We start from the raw sequence: 25,592 nt of genomic DNA on the forward strand, positions 1-25,592 counted from the left end.
CTTTACCTGAATTATCTCCTTTAGTCCCCACAAAAGTGTAATCTATTATAATATTCCATTTTTGCACGTGAAAGAAATGGAAGCACAGAAAGGTGAAATCATTCCTGCAAAGTCACACAGGTAATAAGCATTGAACTTGGTGGCAAACTCAGGCGGCCTTACTCAAGAGCTCACAGCACTAATCACAGCAGAAAGTAAAGTGTTGAGGAGTTTCCTGCTGCTCCATGCGTGGCTCACTGGGAAGCATGGCCAGATGGTCTGCTGGTCAGCACTGATGTGAGTCCAGCTGGCTGAAAGAGATGCGGTTCAGAAACCTGAGGATGATTGTGGCTTCCTGATCTAAGATGAAGGGAATAAATACCAAGTTTGATTTGGAAAGCTTTGAGCAGCAGAAGTAGGGGAAATCAGAAGCAGCCAGGAGCGTGCCCCTGTTTTTTCCAAAGCCTACCTCCATCTCTGATCCCATGGGTGGCATTATGTGATATTTGGAATTTCTCACTGTGGGTAAGGTGGCTTTCATTACTGAGATAGCTACCTTTTTTAGTTAAGACCTGAGTAATGAGGTCAGTCTACTTAAGAGATCTTCTTGTATCCACAGATTTTTACCAAATGGTTTATCTCTAATAGCAAGAGGCAAAGTCTACACTGGCCAACAAGTATCAGATGGAAAGTTTCTGTGTAAGCAGATTGTGTTTAACTTTTCTCACATTTCTTTTTGTTGGCAGGGTGAGGGGGTTAGATAATTCCATATCTTGAGGAATGAAGCAACAGTTTTCTGGATATTAAATATGAGAGTGTTTTGCTTTTTAAGAATAAAAATCTAGAAGTTATATTTTCTCCACTTTGAAAGATCTATGGAATGAAGTCCTCCCTCTCCTTATATTAACGCAATGATCGAATTTTATGTATTCTCTGAAACACTGAAATATTTCTGTAGTCCATATGTTTTCAAACTATGCATCTTTTCATTTCTACATTTGGTACAAAAATTACTGCTCCCATATAAATATGAATATACCTCTTGATATTGATTTCTACATCCCCAGAAATTTGGGCTGAATTTTAAAATGTGATGAATCATTAAAAAATATAGGGCTTCCCTGGTGGCTTAGTGGTTGAGAGTCCGCCTGCCGATGCAGGGGACACAGGTTCGTGCCCCGGTCTGGGAAGATCCCACATGCCGCGGAGCAGCTGGGCCCGTGAGCCATGGCCGCTGAGCCCGTGTGTCTGGAGCCTGTGCTCCGCAACGGGAGAGGCCACAGCAGTGAGAGGCCCGCATACTGAAAAAAAAAAAAAAAATATATATATAAAGAAATAATGATAATCCTGAAAATATAAGGGAAAATTTAGTTTCCCTTCTGGAAAAAATTTTCACAATAATGAATCTTCCTCTTTAATTTTTGCTTGAAAGAAACCTAGACATTTTGAACATCCCAAGGGTAGAATTGCATTTTGTTCAAAGGTGACTTCAAGTAAGAGCCCAGGGAGAACATTAAGGAGGTACATTTTCCTACCTGGCAAAACAGGTGCCCAGTTAAAACCATGGCCCTTGCAAAAGAAAGCTTATTGTTTAACTGCTTCATTATCTGACTTCCTCTAAGTAAAGACCATTATCTGTGTTGCCAATAATACCTGGAAAAACACACATTCTGAAAGTGTGAGGAAACTCATCCTACCTTGAAATTCTCATTTAAGAGGATGTTACAGGCTACTGAAGGACCAGCAATTGAAAAACAAAGGTGGGCCAAAACAAACAAATCAGGTTTTAAGGCCTAAAAACAAAGGTAATAGGAAAGAGCCTAAACTTGTGCAGCCTGCTTGCTTTTGTCAGAACAAATGCTGGGAATGCACAAGACAGTCAAGTCCAATGAAAAAAAGTGTGGGTGGGAGGATTATGGGTGGTTAATTTTCCATTTCTTTCCTATGATGAACATATGCTACTTTCATATTATATTTTTTAAAAAAGCTTTTAAAAAATTACTTTTGTTTCTCCAACTACCATATCTGCATATGGCAACTGAGCACGCCAGCCCCACCCTCTGGTAGTCAGGCAGAAAGATAATGGGTATGAAAATCTAGGCAATCTCACCAGATTTCAGGGTGAGCTAACCCTCAGTAATTCCCTACTTCAAAACAAAAGATTTTTTAATTTAACTTCTATTTCTATCAAGCAATCTTGACTAGTTACCTCCAATATTGAACTCTACTTAAACTGTTTATTGAGACTATACATTAGATTAAGTAAGTAAAATACTCTCTGATGATGGCTGGCTTTGAATGGAAATAATCCATTCACTGAAATATATTTGCTGGAGGAAATGATGGAACCATTTTATCACAATTATTTCCGGAACTGGGAAAAGTTACCCTAATAAAATTCTTACTATGACTATAATATTGTCTTGGTAAACAATCCATTTGCAGGCTTATAAATTTGCATGTTGCAGAAGGCTGTGGAGTTGCTTTAGCTTGTGTTTACACCTAACAGAATTGAAGGCATCTAGGAGAAGTTTTAGTTGGGGTGCTGATGGCCTGATGAAGAAAGGGCGTGCTGCAGTGTAGAAACTACAGCAGAAACAATTGCATCCCTCAGATTCAAATTCTAAGAAAACTACTAATAGACTAGAAGAGTGTTTAACTTCCTAAACCTCAGAGTTCTACATCTTAAAGAACATTGATTCTATTCTAGACACATCATAGTCAAACTGATAAAAACCAAAGATTAAAAAAAAAATTAAAGCAGCCAATGAAAGACAACATATTACATTCAGGGTAACAATAATTTAAATCATCACTGACTTCTCATCAGAAACTATAGAGACAAGAAGACCATGGACCAGTATCTTTAAAGCGATAAAAGAAAAAAAAAAAGTCATCAACTTAGAATTTTATATCTAGAAAAAAATATCCTTCAAGAATTAAATAAAAATATTTTCATGTATAAAGCCATATCATAAAGATAAAAGAAAACTGAGAGATGTCATTGCCAGAGAATCACTGCATTATAAGAAACACTAAAAGAAGTTTTTCCAGGCTAAAAGGAAAAGATTTCTGAGGAAAGCTGGATCTTCAAGAAGAAATGAAGAACATCAGAAATGGTAAACCTCTCAGAAAATACAAAGGATGGTTTTCCTTTAGATACGTTATACCATTGGTTTAATTTCATATGTAGACGTGATATATATTACAACCAAAATGTAAAGCATGGGAGGAGTAGTGGGATAAATAGACCTATACTGTTTGAAGTTTTCTATAATGGTCTGTGAAAACTTAGTTATTAATTGTAATCCTTAGAGCCACCACTAAGCCAATAGATAAATTAATATTGAATTCTAAAACATACTCAAATAACTCTAGAGAAGTCGTAAAAGGAAGGATAGCAAACGAAGGGAAGGGTCATGAGGAAAACAAATATCAAGATGGTATAGTTATATCTAACAATTACATTAAGTGTAATTTAATTCCAAGCAAAAGCAGAGATTGTCAAATAGTCTTTAAAAGGAAAACTTAACTATATGAGGTCTATATGACAAGCACTTTAACTATAAGACACAGATAGGTTGAAAGTAAATGGATAGAAAAGTTATATCACATGAAGAGTAGGTGTCAGAAGGTTTGCTAGGCTATATTAATGTCAGAAAAAAAAAAAAAAAAAGACTTCAAATGAATACTTTTACCAGAGATAAAGAGGAACACAATTCATCAAGAACTTACAACAATTATAAGAGTGTATGTGCTTAATATCAGAGCTTCAAAATATATAAAGTAAAAATGGACTGAATTTTAAAAAGCAAAAGATAATTCTACCACCATAGGTGGAGATTTTAATACCCATGTCTCAGTCATTGACTGAACAACTACCTCTCCCCACCAAAGCACTAAACATAGACCTTAGTCTAAGAATTGATTATTGGAGAGGATCTTTATTAAGCAAGCTGCTACTACAGAAGCGATACTATCTTTGTAACCCCATTGAAGATACAATAAAATTTTTTTAAATTTTTAAGATGAGTAGATCCAGAGCATTCCTATTACTATTTCTGTACACGTTCTGCAGTAGTTTTTCTTGTAACATAATTTCTCCAGCTCCAAAAAGTACCTAAGCAGCATTTTCTGAGTCTGACCTGTACAGATTCCCTTCTAATTCCATTCTCTTTGCATAACTTTAAGAATCACTTATTTATTTATTTATTTATTAACATCTTTATTGGAGTATAATTGCTTTAGAATGGTGTGTTAGTTTCTGCTGTATAACAAAGTGAATCAGCTATACATATACATATATCCCCATATCTCCTCCCTCTTGTGTCTCCCTAGAAATGCAAATCAAAGCTACATTGAGATATCACCTCACACTGGTCAGAATGGCCATCAACAAAAAATTTACAAGCAATAAATGCTGGAAAAGATATGGAGAGAAGGAAACTCTCTTGCACTGTTGGTGGGAATGTAAATTGATACAGCCACTATGGAGAACAGAATGGAAGTTCCTTAAAAAACTAAAAAAAAATCATTTAATTGTTATGTTTTGTTCTACATGGCTCCTTCACAGCATACGTGCTGTAGATCTTAATAGTAGTATTAGTCGGTGGACAGCTTGTTTATTTTGTGGCTGTACTACTAATGGACCACAATGATGGCATAAATAGGCCAATTCACTTTCATGTTTCTTCATCTTTCTTCAAAGGACATAAAACAGACAGAACAATTGTTTTGACAGATGAAATTGATAATAAGTTTACTGTGAGCCTGGTCTTTGAAAAAAAGACAGCAGAGCGCTTTTCCCTTTCCAACCCCTCCTGCTTCTGCTAATAGGCATAGTCTCTGACTCTCTTTTATAAAGAAAAGATTAAAGCACCAATTTAGCTCATGCTGCTTCTCAGAGGAGAGCTGCTTCTTCCTAGGAAGAGTGATACAGAACTGAGCACGCAGGTTCTCCATCCCCCTGCCAGTCGTGAGGTTCTCTGCTCATGAGCTTTGGATGTCAGTTACCCTCTTTCAGCATCTGATCTCATCTATCACGTGTGCCCCTCTATTTCATAGGGTTGGCCCAAACACGAAATTAGGTTTTTGTGAACACACTGAGATCTATACAAACCGTGAGGCCTAATACAAATATTAGGTATCACCACAATTCTCCACTTAATTAGACCCTATTTAATTAGAGAAGGTGAAAGCTCTAGAATCACCCTCTTAATTATTTTGTCTCTTTTACTGAACCTTCTCGTCTCAGTTCTAGTGTCTTTACTTGGTGTCATTAGGCCTCATGGTTCAACGTGTTTGTGGAAGAGAATGAAAAGATGTTATGTCTTCAGTTTCCTATAAAAACATACCTATCCTTGGTCCGAGTGTAATTTTTAATTACACACCTGAAGCATATTCTCCGATCTCAGAAAGTAGCATTCCTCTGACTGTGATTAGATTTATACTTCGGGGTTGATAGTGCAAGTCATACTTGCCCTCCACTGAGTATTTGGAATATGACTCACCTTCGGGTTTTTAATCCCTTCGTTCCCTTGGAAGAGACACTTGGATCAGTATATTTACCCACCTTATCTTATTTCTCTGTCCTCCACTCCAGGAAATAGACTCATGCTTTGTTCCCCCAACACTTGATTATACTTCACAATTCATCAAGCTGTACTTAACGGTATACATGCTTTAGAAATTGAAAAAGAAGATAAAATAAAGAGACTTATAAAAAAGTGATTGATTGTGAAGTACATTCAAGTGTTGGACTATGTATAAAGAAACAAACAAGCAAAACCAAAAATTTCCCCTAAACCTTGCCTTTGTGTGGGGCTTTACCGCCACATGCTTTGTATATATCACAGGGCCAGAATGTATTTTTCCAATAATACCTGAGTCATCATTAGTCCAGAAGGTTCTTGGGTCAGGCTTGGACAGGATGTTGGCGTGATTACATGGCTCTTTCACCTTGAAAACAGAAGGAGAAAAGAAATGATGTGAAAAAATGGCTTCACTGTTTCAGTTGTTCCAGGCCTACAGTTCTACAGAAAAGATTCCAAGGCTGAAACTAGAACATAAAGTGCATCTGTGACCTGATTAGGGTGATCAACCATGCCTGCTTTGTCCAGGACTATGCTGGTTGTGTCACTGAAAGTCCCATATCCTGGGAAACCCTTCAGTCCTGGGCAAACTGGGATGGATGGTGACCCTATGCCTGAAGTGGTTTCGCTGCCAGGGCTCATGGGGGCTGGAGTTCAGCCTCCTACTTTGCTCCCTCATTCTTGTGCCTTTTGCATAACACAAACTGCACAGCTGGACGCAGAGGCCCTGCATGATTAGCAAGCATTTTCATGTAAGAATATCCATCACATAAAAAGCATTTTGGGGAATTCCCTGGTGGTCCAGTGGTTAGGAATCCGCATTTCCACTGCAGAGGGCACGGGTTCCATCCCTGGTCAGGAAACTAAGATCCCGCGTGCTGTGTGGCGTGGGCAAAAAAATAAAAATAATAAAATAAAAAGCATTTTGGACTTCTACGTAGCTGAGATGGTACTTTTAGTATATATGCTTGGGAAAACACATAATAAGAAAGAGCTACTTTTAATTCAGTTGCACTTTAATATGAATTCTTCTTTTATAATTATAGCAGAATCTTTCTTTTTAAATAGTAGCACATGCATATATGCAATATGTATTACTTATTCAACCTAAAGACTCTGCCTGGTGCACATCATATCCAACTAATAGAATCTTTCAATAAATACCAGGGAACAGTAATGATCCTTTTTTTTTTTTTTTGCAATTTTTTATAATTGTGATGTGTGACTTTCAAACATATATTCAATTGGGGAAATATAAATCTTAGTGTTCAAATGGATGTTCCAATTATATATATTTTGTAGTGTGATAATTTGATTACTGTGAAAATTCTCTAGTATTTTACTGTTCAATGGGTAAATTCCTTCCATTGCAGCAATAGTCAAAGTACTCAAAATACTCAAAGTATTCCTTCCATTGCAGCAAGAATGTCACTAAGTACATTGTTTAGTTCTGTTGACATTTTCTTTCCATAGCAAATCTCTACTGATGAAGGAATCAGTGTGTCCATTTACAATCTGGCACAAGCTCTTTCTCTTGTCCTGAACTAATACCAAGGAACATGTAGAAATCAAGATCTCAAAGGGCTCTTTGCACCCCTATGTTCATTGCAGCATGACTCACAATAGCCAAGAGGTAGAAGCAACCTAAATGCTTATGGACAGATGAATGGATGAAGAAAATGTAGTATATACACATACAATGAAATATTATTCTGACTTAGAAGGAAATCCTGTCATATGCAACCACACGAATGAAGCTTGAAGACATTATGCTAAGTGAAATAAGCCAGACACAGAAGCACAAATACTGCCTGATACTACTTATAAGAGGCATCTAAATTAGTGAAACATGTAAAAGCAGAAAGTAGAGTGGTAGTTGGCAGGAGCTGGGAGAAGGGGAAATGGGGAGTTGCCATACATTGAGTATAAAGTTGCAGTTATGTAAGAAGATTAAGTTCTAGAGATCTGCCTAGCAACATGTGCCTATAGTTAACATTACTGTATTGCACACAAACATTTGTTAAGAGGGTAGATTTCATATTGTGTTCTTACCTCCCCTCCCCCAACAAGAACATCCAGGAATAGATCAACATCCTATGTCTGTTAGTATATCAGATACACACATAAAATATTTCATACATAAATATGTAAGCGGTCTACATTTTATTAATGGATTTCCTGGTAATGTCATTTGTTTTAATTGATAGGAACCGTCATTTTAGGAGTCAAACTGTGAAAAAAAAAATATCATTAAAATATAAATCTCCAGGAGAAAAAAAAAGAAAGTATAGACCAGCCCCATTCCGTGGATACCAGTTTGAGTGGAAAAGCAAAAACATCCCTCAAATTTCACTAAGCAGCCCCAGTCTAAATTCCTTCAAAGGAATTACCTCTTCCACTAAGTATTACTCCCTTTGTTAGAAAATTCTTTGCAAGTTGAACAGAAGTTTGGATCCTTGAAACTTTCCTCACTGGTTCTAGCTCACTCCTGAGTTACATAGAAGAGATCTACTTTCTCTTTGATAAAATAATACCTAGAATATTAGAAAGTAGCTGTTATGTCTCACCTCAGTCTTCCATTCCCAGGTTAGCTGGCCCTCTTTCCTTCCACTGTTCCTCATGAAATGGTTTTAAGTCTCTTCATTGAGATCACTGTACCCCAGAAGACATCCTCTCTGGCCTGTGAGCTAATCACCTAGGAGCTTCCAGGTCAGGGACAGATAATAGTCCCTGAAATAAGGAATCGGTTTTGAGGAGAAACTCCGGAAGGATTACAAACATTATTTCCAGATGTGAGTAATTGAAATGTTTCTAAGAACCTATAAATCTAACAGAGTGAAAGTAAAAAATTCATTGCTATTTATCCACACTTTTTTATTTGGAAAGTCCTAGTTGATTTTATAACTATGGACCCATTTGGGAAATTTGCCATGTATGAGCATTCTTCCTGCATTCAGCTCTAATTATCTTGTGTTTCTGTGGCATTTGTGTCAAATAAACATCATTCCTCCAAATCTCATTTACTTATGAATAATTCTTTATCACTATTTGTTGGAAAAATCTTCTACATAGTTGAAGTTGTTCCTGTTAAATTCAGAGTCATCAAGAATGACTTCCTGCTCATTGTGTTATTATCATGGAAGTATTATTATCATGCTGTTTTTTTCATGATTCCCAAGCACCAAAGTACCCACGGCAAGTTATCCATAGAGCTCATGGAGCATATTTTTAGCACAAGTTTATGCAAATTCATTCATAATTATATATACTGCAACTGTTTGTAAGCAATGCCCTAAAACTCACTCCCATAGTTTTAGGTACTTCACAGAAGTAAGAAAAGTCTATATCAGATGTCAGTCCTGCTGGGTCGTCACAAGACCCTTCACAAGTGGCTTCACAAGACCCTTCACGAGACCCTTCATGAAATCCACAGTGGGCTCTTTGGTTTTTTCCTTCTTTCCCATATCTGGTTCCATGATGTTCAGAAGTAAGCAAGAACACTTTAGAGAAATGAAATTTTGCTTCTCAAATTGCTCTAATAAGACTTTAGAAATGTCCCTTGGACACTATCACAGGATGTAAAACCGTCCTGCAAACATTAATTTTGAATTCAGTTCTGTGTATCTGGGAGGAAGAAAAGCCTTTCTTGATTTTTTCTCTTGGATGTGTTTATTACATCCAAAATGTATTTATTAAGCATTTGTTTAAGATGCTACCCTGGTTTTTATAAGGACACAAAGGAAACTTGATCATTTGGACTTTATATTCTGATTTGGGAACAGCACATAGACATCCACAAAGCCATAATGCAGCCTGATACTAAATACCTCCAGGGACTTCCCTGGTGGCGCAGTGGTTAAGAATCCACCTGCCAATGCAGGGGACACGGGTTCAAGCCCTGGTCTGGGAAGATCCCACGTGCTGCGGAGCAACTAAGCCCGTGTGCCACAACTACTGAGCCTGTGTGCCACAACTACTGAAGCCTGCACGCCTAGAGCCCGTGCTCCACAACAAGAGAAGCCACTGCAATGAGAAGTGCACCGCAAAAAAGAGTAGCCCCTGCTCGCCACAACTAGAGAAAGTCCGCGCACAGCAACAAAGACCCAAAGAATAAATAAATAAATTAATTAAAATAAATAAATTTTAAAAAGTACCTCCAAGAAGAAGTACCTCCATGAAGAAAGTGGTATGGTTATTAATGATCAGGGTTTAAAGGAAGAAGCAATAGTGTAGGCAAAGCTGTTAAGCAAGGCTTCACGGAAGAGGGAGGATTTGACAGGTTTTCAAAATACTGGCGGGACTTCCCTGGTGGTCCAGTGGTTAAGACTCTGCGCTTCCACTGCAGGGGGCAGGGTTTCCATCCCTGGTCGGGGAACTAAGATCCCTTATGCTGCGTGACGCGCAGCCAAAGAAAAAAAAATACTGGCAACACTTGGATTGGTGAGCAGCCAGTAGAAAAGTATCCAAAGTGGGCGGAACAATACAAATAAAGGTGTGGGAGCAAAACCTAACAAGGTGTATTTAAGCAACTGTTGGTTGAACAATTTCATGGGAGTAGAAGGCTCCTGGGAGAAATGACTGGAAACTAGGTGGAAGCCAGATAGTGGATAGCTTTGAAAGTCAATGAATGCTTCACTCTGAGGAAATTCAAGAGCCCTGGCAGTTTGTGTGAGATGCCAGAGTCAGAAAAGACCCAAAGTGAGGAGATTAGGAGGCAGCTATACCATCAGAAGGTACTGGATGAGAGCAGGGGGAACATGGGGACTGGGAATATGGGCAGGAAGGGATGGACGTGAAGGGCAGCTGGAATGATCTGGGAAGACTTGATAAATGGCTGAACGTGAGGGAAGACAGAGGAGTCCAAAATATTTCAGAACTTTGGAACTTGGTGTGTGGTCCCAGCAGTCCACAGTCGCTGGCAGCTCAAGGGACGATCCTGTACTGTGTTTAAGCTAGCATGGCGGGCTCTCCAAGCCCATGTGGTCCCCTGTTCATGTGCTAGGTCTCCAGTCCTCCTAGGAGCACTTGCTCATCTCTAACCTCCTCAGACCAGATCCCCTTTGGGTGCCTAGTGGTGAGGTTTCACTTACATAGTCATGTGCAGATAGGTTTCTCTGGCCTCAACCTTTGGGCTACAGTCTTCCACCGCACACAGGGCAGGATGAGAATCCACCCCCACTATTTCACTAGAGCAAACATCCCACAGTCTGCAGATCTAGTATCACTAACCTCCACCCTCATGAAGATGACAGTTTGGACAAGGACAGCAGAAGTCTGATCAAGAGCTTAGTGGAGGAATCCCATCAGAGATCACAAGTCTTATCATACAGGTCTCCACAAGCTAGTGACTCATCCTCATTCAGTTGCTTAAGGACAATTACATCCATATAACATGGAGAATAGGGACTATTCTTGGTCCCTGAAGATACTGTGAGGCTAAGCAACTAGATAACTCTTCTTCTTTTTGTGGCTTTAATTCACTTGTGTCCTTACTGGGATTTTATATTTTTCAGTTTAGCCCTTGTGACTGTGAATTGCTAAAGGCAATTTGCCACCCCACCCATTTTGCTTATTTATGTCTCCTGCCTGGCCCAGCAAGTGTTTCAGTTTCATAAAGTCAAGATATCCAGGTTAAACCTCTATTAAATTAGATGTTTTCTATATTCTACACCAGTGGTAGAGTTCAGAGGATCAGCGACTTGGGGGGCTGGAAGACACTGTTTCTCTCCTTGCTGCTTACTTTATGGACGAGGAAACTGAGGACTAAAGAGTAATGTAGCTTAAGTTAGTGATTATAGAGTCCAAGTCTCCACTGTTACATTTCAGGATGTCAGTTGAGAGCTGATATTGGTTTCTTAAAACTTGGGTTTATCCTCAATTTTGAAAGTAATTTAATTATACATTTCATTTAGTAAATATTAGTGGATAACCTATGGTATAGTAGGTACAGTACTAGGAGCCACATGCTTAGATGGGAAGCAGATGGATGTGTCCCTGACCTCATGGAACTTATTTTCTAACGCTGGTGATTGAGATGACCATGATGGAGGCAACAAATAGGGTGACATGAGTAGGGAGTGGGGCAATATATGGTCATTTTAGATGCTTTAAAGTAGTCCACCTTCTTACATATTTTAATAATATTGCCAGAATCAACAATACACATCTGCATTTGTAAGTTAAAACACAAAGCAAAGCAGGCACATGGAGTTGGTTTGACTGGAATCCAGGTCAAACCTTTATAAATTCTACACCAAAGCATATAATTAAATTCTTAAGTAAAAATTATTTAGGGTCATGGAGTTTGGCGATCAATGCATGTTTACTGACTATGTCATTGATTTGGTAGGACTCAAAAGATGTTAAAGTGGCCAAAGTGAATATATCATAGAATCATAGTATTTTGAGGCTAGAACAGATTTAACAAATGACTTAGTTCAGCTCCTTATTTAATGGATGGGAAAACGGATTCTGAAGGAGGAGGTAAAGTGACCTACAGAAGGAGATACAGAAGTTATTTATATTGTTTATAATACATCCACCATGGTTAAGAGAAACTTCCTTGCATTTATTGTTTATTTTAGATCAAAGTTGATAGAAATAATAAGATATAGCTGTTTAGAGCATGGGCTTTGGAGTCAGACAGACCTGGAATAAAATATGGCAGCCCCACCCTTGACTATGCATGTGACCCTGGGCAAGTTACATAATCTCTCTTAGGCTCAGTCTCCTTCCTGGAAAAATTGGCAAAGTTACAGTTAGATTTAAGGTTAGATTTAGCTTCTTCTAGGGTTCAGTCATTGGTAGGAGTTATTATTATCCATGATTATATACTCAAACATGTTAACAGGAGTATCATGACTTAGAATGGAGGCTGGAAGGGAGAATCTTTTGGTAGAAAAAGTTTACTGTGTTAACTGAATTATCTATGTGCAAACAATATCGGCAAAAGTAAAAAGACTTCTCTCTAGGCACTGTGCTTGCTGAGCACTCAGGCTGGAACTTTCTTTGCTTGGACAACTGCATCACTTTCATCTCCTTCAGATATCTATCTGCTCACACGTCAGCTCCTCAGGGAAGCCTTATCCCAACACCCTGTTTAAAATGGAAACTTCTTTCCCCTTCCTGCTTTATATTTCTCTACGGCACTTAACACCATCTCATATATAATTGTGTTCTTCATTTTTTTGAATGGTCTCTTGTAAATTTCATGAGTCCTAAAGGGGTGCTTGGCACATAGTAGGCATTCAACAAACACTTGCTGAATGATTGAATTATTAATCTCTAAACAATTAAAAATGAAGACTATAAATCCCGCTCAACTTAAGCTATTTGAGTGAAAAGGATAGTCGTTATGGCAAAATGCAGTGGTTTAAAACGTGTCTTTATTTCCTCTAGTGTTTTAACCCTTCTAAATTCCTGGTGTTGGGGGCCTGAAGTGATTTAGAGTGGGGTCAGCTCAGAATAGCTGATGCTCCTGTAAATAATTTGGAGTGAAAGAAACTTCTCCCCAGCCCAGCAGTAAGGCTGGGACCTGATCTGATATTTAGCTCCTGACATTACCATTCAAACCACTTTTTTTCTTTGCATAAAGATGTAGAAAATTGTTTTGGCTATACTCTGCTACTAAGTATATTTATTGGAAAAATTATTAATGATTGGCTTTTCATTTTTCAGGTTATTGTCTGACTAACACACCATGTAGCTGGGAAAAGATAATCTTCAAAACTCTTTGCATAGATTCAGACTTCATTCAATGAATCATTTGGATTTGTCCATGACTGATCCATGTCTAGTCCATGATTAGATTTTTCTTTTCTCCATCTAAGACACATTGCTTTCCAGTGGTTTTCAATCATGACTACACACTACAGTGAGGAACTTAAAAAATACATACCAGAGTCAGGGCCCAAGACAAGAAGAGAAGAGACTGGGGAGTCAGTATATTTTTAAGCTCCCCAGGAATCTCTAACATGCTTAAACCAACTTCTGCCACACAGAAGTAACAGGGATTGAGTGGTATTTATCTACTGCGTACAGGGAAGAGACTAAATATGGCTATTTCAGGGTCACTGTACCATCTAAAGGTAATATAAAGAATGATTCCCAGGCCTGAGTTAAATGATGAACAAACATTCACTCCTAGGCTTTCTGGGCAAAAGAGAAATGTTTTGAATCTCTCGTTGCAAATGACAGTATATTTCTTAGTATTTTTCTCCTTGAGCTTACCTCCAAAAAGGTATTTGACAGGAGGAGAAAAAAAAGTAGAAATCTGGATCTAGATTTTGTGTGAGGTTCTAGGAGAAATATTTCCACTGCTTACCTATACAGAAGCTATGTCAGATTCAAGGCCAATACGATTATAATTTGCTCTGTGCTATAATTCTTAATGTTTAATTTTATTTTAATACAAAAGGCTGATATTCAATTTTCCAGTAACACTTTAACCATAGAGTCTAAATTGTCCAATGCCATTGCCAACAAATGCATGGTTTATTTTTCCCTTTGTGAATGGAACTAGACATCTCCATTTAAGTACCTGCTGTTTTTCTCATGCAGTAAGCTAACTGTACAGTATATAATGGTCTACAGGTCTAAAAATATTTCTTATATGCCTTGGCTTGCACAGAGTGCTTCTGCAAAAACAGTTAATAATCTGCCCATCCCAAGAGTCCAGAATGTTGAGTTAATTTTTTTACAGAGGTTCCCAGATGTGCTGGAAGACTCACTCATAGCAAATCCGCCAACAGTTTTTTAGCTCTCATTTGACCTTTCTTGTATCTGATATGAAACATATGTTAAAAACAATACATGACAATTATGAAATGCATTTTTTGCATAAGCAAAACCACCGTGCATACATCTTTTGCAAAGTTTTGAATGGCAGAGATTAAGGTTTTCATTGCGAAACTGTGTTAGCATTTAGCCAAGTTAATCATACATCTTGACAGTAATTCTTTATCCAATATCTTTTTGGTATTCAGTGGGTAGGTCATTAGGCCCATGGAGAAATAAGTGGGAGACTGTCCAGGGAATGAAAAACATCTATATAACTTGTGGAAAAGTGGATAGTTTTACTAAGTACTAAATTTCAACTTTAAGGGGTGCAGGTTCTGACTCCAGCCAGATCACTTGAGCTCTTAACTTCTGGGAAGTAAGCAAAATAACAACGTGAGTCTGTGCGTGTTCCAAGAAGATCCTGCATGAGTTGTTTCCCTTTGCAGGTATTTTCCATATGCAGCTTTACTTTTGCCTTTTCTTTCTTTTCATTTTATTTTTTGGCCGCGCTGTATGGCACGTGGGATCTTAATTCCCTGACCAGGGATCAAACCCTCACCCCCCGCATTGGAAGCATGGAGCCTTAATCATTGGACCACCAGGGAAGCCCCTTGTCTTTTCTTTCTGTATATATTTTCTTTCCTATTTATTTTTCAGTGTGTTCTAGGAAATCCTTACATGAATTTTGTATTTTATCATTCCTTATAGAGATCCTGTAATATATATGAGACACAATTGTGGATCCAGAGTTTGGTCAAGGATCAAATAGACATCCCAGATAGTTAAAGGCAAGAGACTGCTATTGAGGAAGAAATGGTGCTACCCTTAGCTGTCTTAAAAAGGAAGCAAAGGTCACTGCAATCTGGTATTGAAGTTTTCCTAGACTTAGAATATCATGCATTTCAAGTCAAACTATATTTTAGCATAATAATTACTAAAAATTTTTAATGGATGTTACAATGGGCCAGGCACATTAATTATCTCATTACTCAGTTTATCCTCAGAACAACCTCTGGGTTGTCTCTTTTTGGGGGAGAAAGAAAGTATGGACAAGTTAACCTTTAAAATCTTATCCAGGGAGGTGACATCAGCCAAATGACAGAGTACGCCCCTCCAAGCTCCTGTACCCTGACAGAAACATCAAAAAGCAAGCAAAAATTGTCAACTAAATTTGTTAAAACTCTGGAAAACAGTCAAAGGTTTACAGTAACCAAGTGAAGGCAGAATAAAAGACGGGAAGGGGAAATCTAAAAATTGTAGGAAAGCTTTGCAAAGTTCTTAGTTGTCTGTACCCTCCCCCCTCCCCAGCTTAGTGACAATCTTGAAGAGCCAGCCCTCTGCCCATCCCCCCAACCTGCATTCTTAGTTCCTGGTCCCAGAGGGTATGTCCCTGAGTGTATGTCCCTTTGAATCTATCTGTGAGCTACCTAAGGACTGCAGTAAGATCATCTCTCACCCAGGCCAGAAAAGGAGCGGACACTGCTGGAAAACCTTGTAAGGAGATAAATAAGCTGCAGCCTTCTAGGGCAAAAGACTACAATTAAACCCAAAGAGGAAACACATTATGTTCTATGTGCTTCACATTAACTAACTCACTTTATGCTCATAGCATCCCTATGAGAAAGGTACTATGATCATTATCCCCATTTTACAGACGAGGAAACTGAGGTACCTTGGAAAAAGTAAATGCAGCTAGCAAGCCCAGGCTTTTAATCTCTATACCACACTGCCTCCAAATACATACATACTTGAAATCAAATGACTTAGATTATAACTATTGTACATGAGTATATTAATAAAATCTTATTTGAAAATTTTATTTGAAATTTATTCTTTTGAATGTTAGGGCATATATCTGCCTTTTAGACCTGTTTGAAAGAGAAGAATAAATGGAATTCATTCTCAATAACATCAGTGTACACTTTCTTCAGAGATGGTGTAAAATATGTTACTATTTAAATTATTAGCTTGTTGTGGGGAAATAAAGATGATTAAATAGGATACCTTTTCACAAAGTAATGCTAAAAAATTAATTACGGACAATTCTCCATTTCCAGGAAATAGAAGTTTAAAAAAGGAAAAGAGAGGAAGCAAAAAAAAAAGGCACAAAAAGTATACTTCCTGGGGCTTCCCTGGTGGCGCAGTGGTTGAGAGTCCGCCTGCCGATGCAGGGGACACGGCGTCATGCCCCGGTCCGGGAAGATCCCACATGCCGCGGAGAGGCTGGGCCCGTGAGCCATGGCCAGTGAGCCTGCACGTCCGGAGCCTGTGCCCCGCAACGGGAGAGGCCACAACAGTGAGAGGCCCGCGTACCGCAAAAAAAAAAAAAAAAGTATACTTCCTGAATAAAACAAAGTTTTTCTATTGCTTACAACTTATAATTTAGATCTTCCTAGACTATAAACTCTGTAGAAAAAGGACTCTGTTCTGAATTGTTCATGAGTCAATTTCCAGTGCCTTAGCGTAGTAGCATACTAGCTAGCATCAACCTCAGTAGTCAATCAATAGACACTTGGTATATAAATGAATGGTAAACCATAGTTTTACTTTTATACATATCTTACTACTCAATTCTGCTCAAAACAGAAGTGTGTCCTAGGCAAACAGTTATAGATGATTGCTTTTGTTAATTTGTTTTCTATGCACCCCAAGGTCTCCCATGGGGAGTTCCAAATACTCTTTACAAAGAGAAGGAAAATTCAGGTCTTGTACTTGCTGTGGTTGGTTGCTACAAATCACCGAGGTCACACAAGAGAGATACTGGGGTGTAGATTTATGGCAAGGCTTTGTCTCACGTACACTGTGCTTGTTAGTTACTTCAACTTGGTCCCCAAACCTCCCTTACTCTTCCCATTGAGTATTTTAACCCAACAAGAGTAAACCTGTAGCATTCAAGCGCATAAAGGAAAATGAATCTGAACAGTCTATTACATCAACATCTGCTAACATCACTCCATCCTGTTACATTTGCTCTATAACCACAAAAGTACCGATTCCATTTATATTGGTCAAATATGCTTAGGGTTGTTTTTTTTTTTTTTCGGTACGCGGGCCTCTCACTGTTGTGGCCTCTCCCGTTGCGGAGCACAGGCTCCGGACGCACAGGCTCAGCAGCCACGGCTCAGAGGCCCAGCTGCTCTGCGGCATGTGGGATCCTCCCAGACTGGGGCACGAACCCATGTCCCCTGCATCGGCAGGCGGACTCTCAACCACTGCGCCACCAGGGAAGCCCTATGCTTAGTTTTTTAAAGGAGATAGAAGAATACCTTTTCTGAGCATTCATGGAAGTAATCCATTTCTTCACTAAATTGATTATTAAGTGGAAAGGTTATTCCTGATTATCTGTCCCCAATACCACACCCCAGTAATCACCACTAATAGTTCCTCATGGGTCTTCCAGAAAAGGCCCATGCACATAGACACATATATATATATATGCAGTGATTTCCTCTGTGTGTGTGTGTGTGTGTGTGTGTGTGTATGTGCATGCTTACACTTACATCTTGAACTTTGCTCTCTGTAGAGAAGAGCAGGAATGGGGCCTCGGGGTCAGAAATGGGTAAATCATGTAAAAAGAAAAGGAAAAGTCTTGCTTAGAGCCTCTGTAATTTCTTTCCTGAACTCAACACTTCTTTTACCAATACCTTGTTCCTCAATTTAAGCCACTAAAACGTCTGTATGCAAAAAGGTATTTAGTTCAGGGCATAAGAGTTTGATGTGATAATTAACAGGATCTGAGCTGTTGAATAAGGCTGGAGGAAAGCAGTTCAGAACACAACAGTTTATGTAACGCTCCTCGAGATGGGTTATACTTTAGCCTTCGAAGTTATGGAAAATCTGCCTCAAGGATTTTACTTAGGTAGGTTATAACTGAAGACCATGCACTGGTTTACACTCCTCAAATAATTCAAGCTACTCATTGGAAACCTTAGTGGAAAATGCCTGCTCATGTATTTTCAATAATATGTATTTGAGGCTTCCCTGGTGGCGCAGCGGTTGAGAGTCCGCCTGCCGATGCAGTAGACACGGGTTCGTGCCCCGGTCCGGGAAGATCCCACATGCCGCGGAGCGGCTGGGCCCGTGAGCCATGGCCAGTGAGCCTGCGCGTCCGGAGCCTGTGCTCCGCAACGGGCGAGGCCACAACAGTGAGAGGCCCGCGTACCGAAAAAAAAAAAAAAAAAATATGTATTTGACTCTTCCTCATATAAAAAGACAAGGTTAGCAATAATGGTATTTGGTTAGAATATTCATGTTTGAAAATAAAATTATATTCATAATAATATACAGAACTAATCTTTTATTTGGCAATATTCAAAGATGGCAAGGGTTTAGGAAACCTGGTATTCTCATAGGTTGTTCATTGTATTTTAATTTTCAAAACATTTTCTGAAAGCTACTGTAATGTATTTTAAGACCTTTAAGATTCTCAATACTTTTAGGGGCTTGCCTGGTGGTGCAGTGGTTAAGAATCCGCCTGCCAGTGTGGGGGACACGGGTTCCAGCCCTAGTCCGGGAAGATCCCACAGGCTGCAGAACAACTAAGCCCATGCACCACAACTACTGAAGCCCTCGCGCCTAGAGCCCGCGCTCCGCAGCAAGAGAGGCCACTGCAGTGAGAAGCCCGCGCACTGCAACGAAGAGTAGCCTCCGCTCGCTGCAACTAGAGAAAGCCCGCGCACAGCAACGGAGACCCAACACAGCCAAAAATAAATAAATAAAAGTTAAAAAAAAAAGAGAAGATTCTCAATACTTTTATTTATTTTATTTTAGGTAATTTATCCTAAATAAATAATTCATAAATCTATATGCACAAAGCTGAATTAACATTGTTCATAATTACAAAACACTGGAAACAACCTAACATTTAATGGGGAAATGATTGAGTAAAGAAAGATAGCCACTATTCACATGGTGCCTCTGAAATGTTTTTGTTGGCATAGAGAAATGCTACCCATATTATGTTAAATAAAAGAAATCACAACATAAAATTGTATTTCAATTGTGTATAGAAGGACAAACAAGTCAATGCATGAAGCAATGTTTGTTGTTTTACTGTAGTGGGATTATGGATGCTTTTCTTTTGTTTCTTATTTCTTTGCTTTTTAGTAATATTTTATATTATCTTCATAATTTAAAAATTATGTAACATCTATGTCTATAATTCTATCTGTCTGTCTACCTATCTTAATGCAAACAGAGCTGCTTTGTCCATATCTAGGAAATGGAGTATAGGAATAAATGTCCTAATGATTGGAAAAAGCCCTGATATAAAGCGTTACTATAAAAACAACAAACGAAATTATATTCATTTTGAGCTATAATCTCATGCTTCCTTCAGCACAGAATTATTGATGAACGTGAATGCATGTGTACCCTACCACCAGTCTTCTCTTATAGTTTGGTGTTCTCGAGTTTCTCTGGACTTGTGCAAAGATAAGGCCCTCTAGCACCAATCCATGACAGGTTCATTTTGTGTCATTGGGAAAAGGGAGACAGGGAGTATCAAAGTTCCCCTGTGAAGATTTTCCTTTAAGTTCTAGGGCCTCAATCATTATTTCCATTGCCTACTTTCCCCATGGACCTGATTCTCACCCAAAGTGAATGAAAATCCACATGCCAGGTCAGCACTTTATTGAACTTCCCAAAGACCCCTACTGAATATGCCAGCGCCAGTCAAGGTTACCATTTCTGAAGGTCTGAAACTTCAGAGGGATTAATGAAATCAATGAACTACGATCTGCATACTTGCATCTACTGTAATCATTTCCAGCCTGATTTCCAAAAAAGGAAAACAATAAACCTGATATTTAAATATAATTCATGCAGAAATAGCTCAAAACATTCTTAAAGGCTCTAAATTTGTTCATAATCACACTGACGCCAAACTAAATTGGCCTAGTACTATGCAACTAGTTTCTGAATTTTATTTTTGGGGGGGGGCAGAAACTTGCTGGAAAAACATAGAGCTGGAAAATTCATCCAAGGTTAAATAGAGGAAAAATATTAGAAATAAAAATTAAATAGAGAAACTGTAAAGCTATTTTAACTGTAGTTATAATTTCTATGGATGTTTCTTGGAGAAACTTTATGTATGTTATCAGTGTTGCATTAAAACACCTACTCTGTATAGACACACTTATTTAAACCAATCAGTTGCATTAAAAAAAATCTAAATCTAGATTCAAAAAATTGTTTTTTATAATAAAATATTTAAAAAGACCAATATAGAAATGAATAAATGTAGAATGAGAGTATGACGTGAAGGAGGTGTTAGATGATCTCAACTTATTATTGCTCTGAAAGGTGAATTCCTGGAGTCCATGTTTGGAGACTTGATTGGAGAATTTGGAAATTGTTTAAAAAATAACCAGGAAAATGGCAAAATGATTCAAGTGTTGGAAAATAAGACCAGGAAGAAGAGTAAACAGGACAGTTATTCATTTTCTTGAAGAGAAGTCCAGATGGCAATTGAATACATTCTTTGAGTGTATGAAGAGCGTTTTATAAGGAGGTGGTGGGCTATCTGCATTATGTATAAAACAAAAGAAAACAGGCTGGGGTCGAAGTATAAAGGCTTTGTTTAAGCACAATAAGAGTATTTCTATGTCGAAATGAGATGCAGGTTGAGGTTGTGCAATCTTCTCTAGAGCCATAAAAAATAATTATTGTATGGTATCTTCTTTTTTTTTTTTTTTGTATGGTATCTTCTTTGGGTGGCTCTTCCTGAAGGAGAGGGATGTGCTCATGTCCCTTCTAGGCCTAAGATTCAGTTCCCTGGAGAGAATCTTCTTAAAGCCAGGGAGTTAATATACACTCTGAAAACAAATTAGCTGAACATGGTAAACAAAAGGGGAGAAAGCAACTAAGATGAAGATAAAAATGTAGCTTATTTTTAGAAAAAAGAAAAGGGATTACTTAAAAATAATGAAATTCATTATTAAAAGGTTTAGAGAGGTTTTGACAGGAAGGAAGTAGGAAAAAATAACTATTTTAAATAAGAACAAGGTCAAGTGTTTCACCTAAATTAGAAACTTAGTATTTCTAATCAACTCATTTTTCCAAACACAGCATCAGGAGACATAACTTCAAAACACTGAGAGTTTAGGTCAGCCTTGACTTGGAGGCCAGTGCTCAGTGTTAACATAGGGCTACAGGTATGAGAGGCTCCTTAGTCAGTCTTATTTATTTTTATTTTTATGCAGTACGCGGGCCTCTCACTGTCGTGGCCTCTCCCGTAGCGGAGCACAGGCTCCCGACGCGCAGGCTCAGCGGCCATGGCTCACGGGCCCAGACGCTCCGCGGCATGTGGGATCCTCCCGGACCGGGGCACGAACCCGTGTCCCCTGCATCGGCAGGCGGACTCTCAACCACTGCGCCACCAGGGAAACCCAGTCATTCTTATTTGATCATTCCATTAGTCTCTGACTTTTCTATATGGATTGTAATATACAGTGAAAGGGTTGTAGTACTGGCAGGTTTGTCCCAAAATAGATTGTGAGCCAGTTATGAAGGAGGGATTCCAGGAACTAGAATTTAAGAGCGAAGAAGTTAAAAAAGAAAATTTACATATGACTCAGTTCCAACATATTTTACATACTATTGGGTACTTTCTCCTCCTATAATAGCTTCTATGCTTCATCCCCAGAGTTTGTTGTTTCTATCAATAGCCCTAGATAAGTGATTTTAAAAAAATCATTAAGAAATAACTATTTTGAGGTAGCTTGCCAGCAACTCAAATATCTGAAATAGCCATTTTCTAAGTATTAAATATTAAAGTTTTTTTTTCTTCACGGGCTCTAGGCACACGGACCTCAGTAGTTGTGGCACACAGGCTCAGTAGTTGTGGCGCACGGGCTTAGTTGTTCCACAGCATGTGGGATCTTCCTGGACCAGGGCTTGAACCTGTATCCCCTGCATTGGCAGGCAGATTCCCAACCACTGTGCCACCAGGGAAGTCCCATGAATATTAAAGTTTTTTGAGATAATTATAATAATTGCAGAATGGAATTGTTTGCTACCTTTTGAGTTCCAATTCACTCTTCAAAAATCAGGATATTAACTCCCAAATGCTAATGGGATTCAGGTAGATGCCACTGCTGCTATTTTGTTTCCCTAACCCACCCACAGCATTAGAGTTGGACAGAAAAGCACCCACAGCAAGCATCTCCAATGCTGCTGTATTATTTATAAATAAAATCATTGTTGAGTGAGTGCATTCCACTTGTGGGATTCACTTTCACTGACTTTATTTTTGTAAAATAAACTCAATTCCAGTTATATATACACTTACTTTTTAGGAAGGAAGTTTCTTTTTTTTTTTTTTATGTCCGATTGCATGGTCTAAATCTATAGAAATGGCTTGCCCCCAAAATATTCTCTTTTCTCAAGCAAAGGTATACTGAAAGAGTAAATAAGTTACATGTTTGCAATACCAGAGCATATAAAATAGAATAAACTTGCCATTGAGAATAGTATACTGTAGATAATTCACATAACTCACAAAATTTTGTACCTGTAAATGTGTGAATAGAAATCTTACTCTCCAATATAAAGGTTCCCTCAGTTTATGTGACTTAATAATTATTTAGAGTATAATTGTTCTGGAATTTAAAAACATTTTAAAGGGATTTTACGTATCTCTGGGAAAGGATTGCCTTCCAGCTGGAAAGATAATATTTCTTCCATTCTCCCAACTTTTGCATAGAAAAGTAAATAACCAACCTCCTGCCTAAGCACACCTGGCTTATTTCTCATGAGAGGAACAAACGGGTTGATTTAAGAATTAGGAAAATGACCCTAAGGTCTAAGAGAATCATTGACTTTAAATGTAAGAAGGATCTTGGGAATCTTGTTTAAATCCTTCATAAATGATAAGAATTAGGCATGAAAACTGCTTTTGAGAAGCCTATTAGCTTCAGGAGTGAGGTAAGTTCCCTTTCAGCATTAATGACACTAACTGCTATATAAAGAAAGAGGATTCTGGCAACTACATCCCACATGGCAGAAATCCAGAATAGACCTGAAACCGAAGAAGTAAGAACGAAAGTCAAATGGACTGACGTAAAAACATTTTTTTTTAATTGGGACTAAAGAATATCAATTCTGTCATATGATTCCCAAAATCAGTCAGTTTTTTTTTTTTTTAATTAATTCCCTCAAAACTTTCATGCATGATCCTGAGATACTAGCCTGGAAATAATTAGTACTTTTAATTAGTACTACTGGGAAATAAGGCAGACCAGCCTTAATAAGGGTCATCAATCTGGAGCACACTAAAGTAAAAGCTTTTTCTAATAGCAGAGTACATCCTACTGATGAACATACAAAATGAGTTATTTTGCAAATTGGAAAGATCATAATTGAATTCAGAACATCAATGTATTAAGAATGGAGACGCCTTGGAACTCTGGGACCTGGGAATTAGATTGTCTCAGATGTTCACTAATACATTTCTACAACACACGATTCATACAGCAGGTTTTTTGGTTTTTTTTTTAACTAGTTAAACTCTAAATATCTTTAAAGACTGAATAATGCCTATTTTGAGGATCAAAATGGAAAATGAAAATGATCACATATATTAGGAGCATGCCAAACAACATATCTGAATACAGTCTAACAGCTGAATGCATACTTGGCAAGCAGAAAGCTGGGGTCACGTTACCGCAGATCAACGGTAGCAAGAACATCTGGAATCCTAATGATCCCAGGAGCTCTGGGGCCTTTGAGGGACAGCCATCTGGTGCAGAGGAAATCTAGACCAAGTGTCCCACCCAACAGAAAGAGCCTCATTGTGCTGCTGTGAAGAGCAGTGGGCCCTCCTTTCCTTGGATAACACACGAGCTTCTCAACCAGCGAGTGAGTAAGAGAAATATTTTTGAACAGGGGGTTCACTAAGAGGCTTAGATCTAAAACTACGACAGCATGACAGATAAGAAGTAGTCAGGGATATATTGGTGAAATAAATCTCTTTTTGGAGGACATCAGCAGACTGTTACCTTTATCTAATCTTTCAGCCGTTTCTTTTGATAATGTCTGTTTATGGGCTTCTTCAGGCCTCCGTTCTTTATCTGTAAAATGAAGGTGTTGGGCTATATGAACTTTATGGCCCCTTCTAATCTCAACATCCCATCAGTTTGTGATTTCACAGAATATACTCCGGGCACAGAGAGAAAGGACTATGGAGGAATAAGGAATGACAGCAAACATGTGAAGCTTGCTCTGGGACACCATAGCTCCTGATGGTACCAGATCGTTGGGGAGGAAGGTGATACTCAAAGATGATCTCTCAAATGATGATAGATGTGTTTGGTTTTTGTTTTTTTAACTTTTTAAAAAATAAATGTATTTATTTATTTTTTGGCTGAGTTGGGTCTTCGTTACTGCATGCAGGCTTTCTCTAGTTGTGGTGAGCGGGGACGACTCTTTGTTGCAGTGAGCGGTCTTCTCATTGTGGTGGCTTCTCTTGTTGCGGAGCACGGGCTCTAGGTGCATGGGCTTCAGTAGTTGTGGCACACAGGCTCAGTAGTTATAGCTCACGGGCTCTAGAGCACAGGCTCCGTAGATGTGGCGCACGGGCTTAGTTGCTCTGTGGCATGTGGAATCTTCCCGGACCAGGGCTTGAACCTGTGTCCCCTGCATTGGCAGGCGGATTCTTAACCACTGCACCACCAGGGAAGTCCCGATAGATGTGTTTTATAATCCTGTCAGTGTCGTCTTTGCTCTAAACTGCCTACAAACTATGCCCAGCTTGTTGGGTCGTCCCCACATTTAACACACTGTAGGAATCTCTGGTAGATGGAGAGAGGACTTGCCACTTCAGCAGATAAAGAGGAGGTCTCCGTGATGAAGAGCAGGAGTACAAGGGAAATGATTGGAGGGCATGGAGGAGAAGGGCAAGCAGTGAAAGTGAGGGAGGAGATGGGGGGCAGAAAGCCTTAGTCAAGAGGGAACTGCAGAGTATAAAAACTTGGAGAAGGAACAGCTTAGGGTAATCATAAGATCCAACAAATGGCCATGCCGGTAGGATGACGTGGAATGGGGGTACAGAGGTCTGATGAAAGAGTTTGAGTAGCTCTAAAGCGGGAAACTAGACTGACAACAGTCCCATATGGTAGATCAACTAAATATGGCTCTGAATCCTGGTTCTGCCACTTAATGTTCTGTGTAAACTTGGACTTGGTAAATAATGTCATGATCCTCATCAGTGAATTGAAATTAATGATATCTCTTACTTATAGTGCT

General features: G+C 38.7%; 1 protein-coding gene across 1 annotated transcript in view; it reads right to left on the bottom strand.

Annotated features, from left to right (window-relative positions):
• Positions 1-25,592, bottom strand: part of SGK1 (serum/glucocorticoid regulated kinase 1) — a 113,042-nt gene that overhangs the window by 24,651 nt on the left and 62,799 nt on the right. The window contains exon 3 of the mRNA XM_029224106.1: positions 5,862-5,937. Coding sequence (XP_029079939.1) covers positions 5,862-5,937 — 76 coding nt within the window. The remainder of the gene's footprint in view (positions 1-5,861; positions 5,938-25,592) is intronic.

Source organism: Monodon monoceros, unplaced genomic scaffold, assembly GCF_005190385.1.
Source record: "Monodon monoceros isolate NGI ecotype Baffin Bay Population unplaced genomic scaffold, NGI_Narwhal_1 Super_Scaffold_15, whole genome shotgun sequence".
Classification (NCBI taxonomy): Eukaryota; Metazoa; Chordata; class Mammalia; order Artiodactyla; family Monodontidae; genus Monodon; species Monodon monoceros.